Below are 9,780 nucleotides of genomic sequence, written 5' to 3'. Positions count from 1 at the left end.
GTTGTTTCCAGATGAAAGTAAGTTTTGCATTTCATTTGGAAATCAATGTCCCAGAGTCTGGAGGAAGAGTGGAGAGGCCACAATCCAAGCTGCTGGAGGTCAAGTGTGAGGTTTCCACAATCAGTGATGGTTTGGGGAGCCATGTTATCTGCTGGTGTAGCTCCACTGTGTTTTATCAAGACCAAAGTCAGCGCAGCCGTCTACCAGGAAATTTTAGAGCACTTCATGCTTCCTCTGCCAACAAGCTTTTTGGAGATGGAAATTTTATTTTCCAGCAGGACTTGGCACCTGTCCATACTGCCAAAAGAACCAATACCTGGTTTAATAACCACAGTATCACTGTTCTTGATTGGCCAGCAAACTCACCTAACCGAAACCCCATAGAGAATGTATGGGGTATTGTCAAGTGAGAGATGAGAGACACCAGATCCAACAATGCAGACGAGCTGAAGGCTGCTATCAAAGCAACCTGGGCTTCCATAACACCTCAGCAGTGCCACAGGTTGATCACCTCCATGCCACGCCGCATTGATGCAGTAATTCATGCAAAAGGAGCCCCGACCAACTATTGAGGCATTTACTGTGTAGACTTTTTAGTAGGCGCCAACATTTCTGAGTATAAAATCATTTTTTCAGTTGGTTTTATATAATATTCTAATTTTCTGAGATAATGACTTTTGGGTTTTCATTGGGTGTAAGCCATAATCATCAACATTAGCAGAAATAAATACTTGAAATAGATCCCTCTGTGTGTAATGACTCTATATAATATATAGGAATAGAGCCCTCTGTGTGTAATGACTCTTTTTATAATATACGCGTTTCCTTTTTGTATTGAATTACTGAAATAAATTCACTTTTTGATAATATTCTAATTTATTGAGATGCACCTGTATATTACATGTGGATAATAGTTATTTAAAGTTTATTATATTTATTAATTTATTATTTATCGTTTTTAAAACTTTGATTCCTCTAGGGAATATATGCTTTATAATCCGATGAGTATAGATTTAATGTTCTTTTACCCTCTTCCCATAAATAAATGTAAACATTGAGTGGAGCTGAGCAACTCCATTTGATGAGTAGCGGCCGGGTACTGCAGATAAACCTCGTCACCGGAGCTAATAACATCTGATATGTGGCAGTGCCAATAGTCGGACCCCACTTATCCAATATTGATGACCATTCTACGGATTGATATCATTTGCCTAGGGAACCCCTTTAATGAAACTAAACTGCTGATGCATCAAAAGTAAAAGTTCAGTATAATTATCCAAATTACAAATTTCATTTTTTCTGACATTTTACAGCAGCGACGTCTAATGCAAATATCAATAAATCTAAATTCTTTTTACATGCAATTTTCACTTTTATTTTAGTGAGTTCAGGAGTGAATATCGGTGACATACTTAATTCTTCCTCCATTTCTGGTTTCACAACAAAATTAAAATATGTAAAGCCTGCCTCTCATTGGAGAAAAAAGTTTTTGTTGCCTGCACAACCAATCAGAGATCAATTCTCATGTCTTATACTGGTATGGAAAAATGAAAGCTACCATGTGATTGGTTGCTGTGGGCAACAAAGTCAGTTTTGATGTATGAGGCCTACATGTGTAAACAAGGCCTTACAATGTTATCAGCCTGTATGAATTCTATACACGATGCCCTTTATTTTTTTTACAGGCAACAATGCAAATGACTAGACATACAATAATACAAACTACAATGATGGAAGAACATACAATCGCAGTTATTGCTATTATGCTTAGACCATTAGTATCTTTGGGGCGTATACTAAATGCAGAAGTGATGAGCGTTTTTGTAGTTGTCTGCTCTTGTCTAGTAGGTGGAGGGTTGGGAGGGGTGGTATGAGATGGAGGAGGGGTGGTACGAGATGGTGGAGGGGTGGTACGAGATGGTGGAGGGACATTATAGAAAATACATTGTGCAATGTTAGACCTGTCTGATTTCTGCCCCGCTTTGTCTATAGCAACTATCGCGTAGTACAGAAAAGTGCCATTTCCTATGGTAATATTTTCAGGCGTAAATATAAACTTTTCCTCGAATCCAGCCGGCTGGGGGATGAGACTGGCGGTGTTCACAAGGGCGCAGGTTTCAAAGTGGTCTCGGATTTTCTTTGGGTCACTGCTCATTCTAAGTTCATATTTTGAAGCTGAAAAAAAAAATGTGAATAACATGTTATTAAAGTACTGAGAGTTCAGTATGTCCGTTCTGAAATGTTATGCTTTATTCCAAACGTTGTACTGTTAGGAGACTCTTTGGCTGTGCTTAATAAGCCTGGCTCAGTATAATTCTGTCAAAAGCCATTTATTCCAGTAATAAGTGCTCTAACCTACTGAGGGAATGTAGAGCACCTGGAGGAAGAGCATGAAAACATGATGACAGCATAATAGTCCAGCCAAACTTGGACAGGGGCCAGAATCAATCTCACGATCTGAGCACTGTGATAACCTCCGAGCCAGCATTTTTGTGATATCACAAGCATATACACTATAAGTCTATGAAGGAGGACAGCTAGGAATGGAGTGCCACCAAGTGGAGGTAACGAATTTCTGACCCTTTAATGAGCCCTGCAGCATGAATGTGATGACTGTCACAAGGTGGTGCTAGAAATTACTAGTATGCAGTAAATGAAGAGATAGTCAGACAGGTCGAGATCATAAACCAGGAGCACACGACAGTACACGGGGGGGGGCAGACGGAGACAAAGTTGAGATACAAGCCAAGGGTCAGGGTTTCAGGAGAGTACATACAAGATACAGGGAGCATGCGACGACTCGGTCAAGAGGAAGTTCGAGATCAGAAGCCGGGAAGTCACAACAGAAACAGGGCAGGAGAGGCAGAGATGGGTAAACAGCAGTGCGGAGTCGAAAGACCAAGATCTGAACACTGAGCACCACGGGAGCCAAAGAGCACAACTGAAAACCGAAAGTATGACTTGTGCTGGCCTGAGATAACATGCTTCCTAAAGAGGCAGAGCAATCACCAGGAGCGAGAAGCATCTGTGAGAGCACTTCCCAGCACAGTGTGAAACCCAGTGCTGTGAAACAACCCGCAGGGCATTCATCCTGGAAAAGCTCTGCACCATAGGCAACATATACAGGAGAGCATGGCAGAACAATACAGAATGGAATGTTCTGCACAACGGAATCCTGACAATGAGAATATCCTAGCCAGAAACTCATCAAAGACAGCAGTTTCAAGGGTGTTTCGATTCGTTCAGATCGCCGGAGTGTGCTCAACACTAGTTTGAAACAGTTCTGAAACAGCTGTCTAGTTTGAAATAGTTCTGAAACAGCTGTCTGTAGATGGGTCTCTGGTTTGGCTTTTATATCTGGTTGGGCATGTTATGATGTTAGTCATTGACTTATAGAGTAGCTTTCTCCAATAGGGGGATAATCTTCATAAATATAAGTCTGAAAGTGCAAAAACCTTCTTGAAGTGTATAAATTGTAGTTTTGTAATAACTAAATTGTCAATTCCATCCAATCATCGATTTCCATTAGTCACAAAACTAGATATGCTGAGATTTCTTTTTTTTTTAATTTATTTCTTTTTTTTTATTTTTGTTGTTGATGTTCAGCTATATACTCAACTAGTTCATTAGCATATTTTAATAAAAAAAACAAAAAAAAAACCAATCTCTTGTAAATTTTGCATAAAATTTGGATGCATAAGGTCAGGAGTAATTTCCATTATATACTGTATATGCGCATTCGAGTCCCTGTTATACATGAATAAATCAGCTGCACTCTGGTCTTCCAAGGCTGACTTCCTTAAAGAGAACCTGTCACCTTGGACTATGACTAGTTCTGTGCACATATCTATACTCCCTGTCTAACAGTCCCTTCATGTGGTACCATAAATAAACAGATCTTTAGAAAAAGTATTTCTAAAGACCGTTTCTGAGATGCTAATTAAGTCTGTGACTACTCACAGGGGCATTAGTTCCCTTGACTAGTCAGCCCACTTAACATGTTATAACGCCTCTGTGGGTATGATAACATACTTTACAACAGCAAGTGTCATCAGCAGCACAATATAAAGCTGCACATGCGCATGGCTTTGTACCTCTCAGAACTGAGCTCTGACGCTGAGTGTAAGCATCCTAGCATCAGAGAGACGTAGTGCACATGACCGGAAGTGAAGACAACTTCCAATCTTGCGCAGTGAGCCTCTCTGAAGCTATGATGCTTACGCCCGGCGTCAGAGAAGCTCAGTGCGGAGGGGTACAAAGCCATGCGCACGCACCTCTTTCTACCGCATAACCCTTTAATACTAAAGATGTGCACATACTATTAATGAACAGGTGCAGAAATACTTTATGTGCCCAATATACAAACATATACATACACTATGCATCAGCAAACTGCGATTAATGAATATTTGAACTCCACTATTGCCGCATGGACAATGTGTACCTAAATATGGATGGTCCTATCCTTTATGTTCTACCTCTCCATGTGCCAAACCAGGCCTCATCTGAATAGGGAGTGAACGAATAAAATCTTTGTATGGGAAGAATGTGTAGATAAAGGCACATAAAAAGGTAGGACATAAGTGATAGGACCATCCATATTTAGGTACACCTTAACCTATTTGGATGGCTTTTAATCTAAACCTGCTAAGTACTTTTTGTTTGCAGCAATAGCAGAGTTCATATGTTCATTAATCGCAGTGTGTTGAGCTGTCCTGGCCCAGATACGGCAAAACAGGCCCAAACCATTTTATCCACATTTGAAGCCCCATTTAGGCTTCTCATTTAAACCAAAGCTCTATTTTGGTCCTGTTCACCCAAAAAAACTTATTCCAATAAATTTAAAAGTATTAATCATATTTTATTAATTTTGAGCAGTTCAATAATTACATTTTAATAATTTTTTTAACAATTCAATAATTACATTGAAAATGGCTGAAATATTGAAATCCAGCCATGATCAGTGCAGCTATAGCACAGATCATTGACTGGAGCTGGGTGACCTCCCCTGCCCACAGCTCTGATTGGAGAGACCGGCCTTGTGACCATTCTCTCCAATCACTGTGGATCTGGGGACAGTGACCACTCCGCTCAGCTTCACTCTGGCATCTGTGGAAGCTGAGGGGAGTGATTGGTAAGTTATAGACACTGCCTCTTTTCAGCCATTGCCCCAGCCCCCACCCTTCAGCCGCCGGCTGCAGCAGTCACTGCCCCCGATCCACCATCACTGAACCCATCTGCTGCCTCCCCTCCATCTGCCACCGCTCTCCCCCATCAGCCGCTGCCCCCTCTCACCTTCCTCCATCTGCTGTGATCCCCTCACCTGCTGTGAACTCCCCACCTGCTGTTACACCCCACCTGCTGCGATTCCCTGCCCTGCTGTGATCCCCACCTGCTGTGATCCCCCCACCCTGCTGTAATCGCCCCACCTGCTGTGATCCCCCCACCACCTGCTGTGATCACCACCACCTGCTGTGATCCCCTCACCACCTGTTGTTATCCCCCCACCTACTGTGATCCCCCCACTTACTGTGATCCCCTCACCACCTGCTGTGATCCCCCCACCACCTGCTGTGATCCCCACCACCTGCTGTGATCCCCGCACCACCTGCTGTGATCCCCAGCACCTGCTGTGACCCCCCCACTATCTCTCTATCTTTCCCTCTATCTATCTATCTATCTATCCCTCTATCTATCTACCCCTCTATCTATTTATCTACCCTCTATCTGTCTATCCCTCTACCTATTCCTCTATTTATCTATCTGTCCATGTGTCCCTCTGACTGTCTGGCTATCCGTCTCTGGCTATCCGTCTCTCTGGCTATATGTAGCACCCACGGCGCAGGGGTTAAATGTTACTCGTCGCCGGGCCGGTGATGTCGGGTCAGGGGGATGTCACAGGTGGCCCTGCCCGGCTTCGTGGCCTCGAGGTGTACAATAAAAGGGGATTTGGATGATGGTGGGGGAATGATGAGGATGATAGCCTTGTGACGCCCCCTGTGGTACGTTGCCAGGGATTAGCCGCCGCTGCTGTCGCTGTCCTCCGGGGTGGATGGTGTTGCAGCAAGGATGGTTCTGCTCCCCATAGGTGGAGCGGGGCCCCGGGAAGGATGATGAGGAGAGTAGTGGCCGTTGGCGCCGAAGCGCGGGGCGACGGCAATCCAAAGGCTGAATCAGCTGCTGTGGTTCCAGCCGTGATGGGCCCCAGCCAATCCCAGATCCGTTGGGGCCCCCTTGATGCTCCACCCCAGCTCCGCCTCTACTCCAGCCCCGCCTCCACCCAAGCTCCGCCTCCGCTCCGCCGTTGGACGTTTCAACCGGTACGGTGGTCGATGGGCTCTTCCTTCTTGCGCCTTTAAAGATGGATCCCCGTGTCTTGATGCTGCTTGGGGATCCCAATACGTGTAGTGTTAGCTTCTGTCCGTGTGTAGGTGATGCAGGGACGGACTGTAATCACGACTCCGGACCCTATGTGGCACTGCGCCCCGGGATCTCGTGGTGGTCAGAGGGACATGCAATCCCCCTGTCCTGCAGATTCTGGTGACACGTGAAGTCTGTTCCATTCTAAGGATCTACACCCTGAACCGCACCGGTCCCGCTCCTGTTCTCTCCTGCTGGAGAACACTTTAACTGTTGTGTAAGCTCCTAACTCCCCCTGGTGGCTGCTCCTCCCCCGCTTCCCTGTCACTAGTGGGTGGCTGCCCCCCATGTTTGTAGACTACCTTAAGACCCGACCCTAGCCTGGTCCCCAATGGGGAGGGCAACCTGGTTGTGTATATGATGAGTTTGTGTTGTGGAACTGGTACCGACCTCCTCTGGATCCAGGATGAGTACTGCACCTTAAGTGAGGTGCAGTACCCTGTGGTGACTGAAGCCTCAGGGGCGCCACATATCCATCTATCTATCTATGATTCTATCTATCTGCTGAAAGAGCCTTAAAGTGAATCTGTCAGCAGGTTTTTGCTCCCCATCTGAGAGCAGCATAAAGTAGAAACAGAGACCCTGATTTCAGCGATGTGCCACTTACAGGGCTGTTTGCTTTCATTCTGATAAAATCAATGTTTTCTCTGCTGCAGATCTAGCAATTATACAAAGCTCATGAATATGCTGAACTACCTGCAGCATAGCCCTGTAATGATAATCTCCTGCTGATTAACCAGTGATGTTATCAAAACTATACTAAGCAATAAGTCAATTTATGTATATCAGCTCACCGTGTACACGCTCACTCCTGGCCTCTCCCTGGAGCACGGCACTGCCACAGCCCGATATTGCAAATAGAAGAAAGAAGGAACATCCAGCTCTTCAGGCGAGGAAAGCCAAGGTCTTTATTTTAGCATGCAGACAATGGATGACATGACCAGTACAGCACTACTGAAACGCGTAGTGCTGTGCTGGTCATGTCATCCGTTGTCTGCATGCTAAAATAAAGACCATGGCTTTCCTCACCTGAAGAGCTGGTTGTTCCTTCTTTCTTCTATAAGCCCAATAAGTGACAATCGCTGGAATCAGGATCTCTTCCGCTATGTTATGCTGCGCTCATATTAGGTGTTAAAAACCTGATGACAGATTCCCTTTGAAGGGGTTGTTAGGTCTAAATCCACAAGTCTGCATTATCACCATTTGGTTTCAATTACTTTAAAAACTGTATGCGACACATTCCCTTAAAGAAAAAAAAATAGATATACCAAAAAGAAATATATACCAAAGAAGTTAGATTTAAAAAGAAAAAAAAAAGTTAGAGTAGGACCCTGCCAAAAGAGTCCACCTTGTCTTGGAGACAGGCTTAAAAAAATCTTTTGGTCAAAACAAAATCTGATGGCTGCGTGTGTGATACGATGTTCAATGTGAAGGGTTAATGTGTGATTGGTGAGGTTGTAGTGCAGAAGTGAAGTTTTTCCAAGAGTGGCGGTGAGACTGTGGAAGATTCGCGGGGCGGAGGCGGAGCTTGGGTGGAGGCGGGGCTGGAGTAGAGGCGGAGCTGGGGTGGAGCATCAAGGGGGCCCCAAACTTTTGCCAGTATGGGGCCCTGAAATTCCTAGTGGCAGCCCTGCAAAGCACAATTATATAGGACACATCTGATACCCCTATACGTACGTGTACACACATTACAACTGATACCCCTTTGTAAAAAGCACAAAGTAAGATTTAGTAATTATGTTTCCCATGGATCACTTTCTGTGTGAATCGACATTAGAATTTAAAATTTAAGCAATCTGTGCAAACAAGACATGGTCATTGCTGCTGCTGTGTCATTATTTAAAAAACTGCCAACTATTTGGGGATTTCTTGTGTAATGGTGTTAAGATTATCTAGAGCAGACCTGGGCAAGGGGCGGCCCGTGGGCCACATCCGGCCCGCCTACTCTTTGTGAACGGCCCGCCTGTCTTCAGCCGGTGCAGTGGAGCCGGGCTGCAGCGTGCCGGACAGGGAGAGATCCTGCAGGTCCGCACAGTCAGTGTAGGCAGCGGAACGCAGGAGTCTCTGCTCTGTTCCCTGCCGGCATTTTGTCAGTGACACACGCGAGCTCTGATGTTGTCAATACTGCGCTGCGTGTGTCATTTCAAAAGTTCCCGCCCGGCAGGAGAAGGAGCAGCACAGCGGGGGCCTTCACGGAGAGAAGCAGCGGCGGGGGCCCCTCGCAGAACAGCATCAGCGCAGCCAGGGCCCGTATAAGAGAAGGAGCAGCTCAGCGGGGGCCTGTATGGAGGTGCCTGAGGACGGGGACGATAACAAGGGAGAGGTAAGTAGTGACTAATAAGCTGAGGAGGGGACAATGGGGGAGGGGGGGACTGGTGACTAATACTGGGGGTGTAGTGGTGTAGTTTTACAGGTGTAGTATATGGTGTTGTGTATATATAGTGGTGTAGTATATAGTGGTGTAGAACATGGGGTCAGGGGCGTAACGACCGCGGTCGCAGAGGTCGCCACTGCGACCGGGCCAGCAGGGTTATAGGGGCCCGGCATCCGCTCTGTAGAGCCGGCTGCCGGGCCCCTATGTGTAGTGGCCGACAATGCGACCGTCAGGGGGCCGGCCTGTGAGTCAGGGGAGCCCAGTGTCAGTAGAGGGGCCCCTGACCTGGAGAGGCCACCAGCCGTGTCTGAGCTGCAGCAGAGCAGGAGTGCCTCCTGCACAGCAGACGGAATCTTCATCCTGCAGGACCTGCGATGACGTCACGCCCATGTGACTGTGTGGGAGGAGACATAGGATGCCGGACAGAAAGCAAGAGATACTGAATCCTAAAAGAGATTTGGACACATGATGACTGGTAATAAGAAAAGAGGAGACATGAGAGGGGGTGCAGGGTGAGTGGCATATGAGGGAAGATGGAGTTGCAGGGTGAGTGGCATATGAGGGAAGATGGAGTTGCAGGGTGAGTGGCATATGAGGGAAGATGGAGTTGCAGGGTGAGTGGCATATGAGGGAAGATGGAGTTGCAGGGTGAGTGGCATATGAGGGAAGATGGAGTTGCAGGGTGAGTGGCATATGAGGGAAGATGGAGTTGCAGGGTGAGTGGCATATGAGGGAAGATGGAGTTCCAGGGTGAGTGGCATATGAGGGAAGATGGAGTTGCAGGTGAGTGGCATATGAGGGAAGATGGAGTTGCAGGGTGAGTGGCATATGAGGGCTGCAGACTGTGACAGAAGGATGTGAACGTGTGCAGAGTGTTTGAGAGGGGTAAGTTGGGATACAGGCAGGGTGAGATATGTGGGCATGGTGTGTGACATATCGGGGTGTAGTGTGTGTGATCTGGGGGGTGCAGGCTGTATGGGGAGCAG

At 46.4% G+C, this 9,780-nt stretch overlaps 1 protein-coding gene across 1 annotated transcript in view; it reads right to left on the bottom strand.

The window, feature by feature from the left end:
• Nucleotides 1–1,321: 1,321 nt before the first annotated feature.
• The window catches only part of LOC142250155 (calcium-activated chloride channel regulator 1-like), a 166,109-nt gene continuing 157,650 nt past the window's right edge, over nucleotides 1,322–9,780 (bottom strand). Inside the window, exon 14 of the mRNA XM_075322289.1 lies at nucleotides 1,322–2,175. Coding sequence (XP_075178404.1) covers nucleotides 1,655–2,175 — 521 coding nt within the window. The 3' untranslated portion in view covers nucleotides 1,322–1,654. The remainder of the gene's footprint in view (nucleotides 2,176–9,780) is intronic.

The sequence above is a fragment of the Anomaloglossus baeobatrachus genome, chromosome 8 (assembly GCF_048569485.1).
Source record: "Anomaloglossus baeobatrachus isolate aAnoBae1 chromosome 8, aAnoBae1.hap1, whole genome shotgun sequence".
Taxonomy (NCBI): Eukaryota; Metazoa; Chordata; class Amphibia; order Anura; family Aromobatidae; genus Anomaloglossus; species Anomaloglossus baeobatrachus.
The sequence above is the reverse complement of the archived record's forward strand: the minus strand, read 5'-3'. Positions and strand labels throughout refer to the sequence as shown.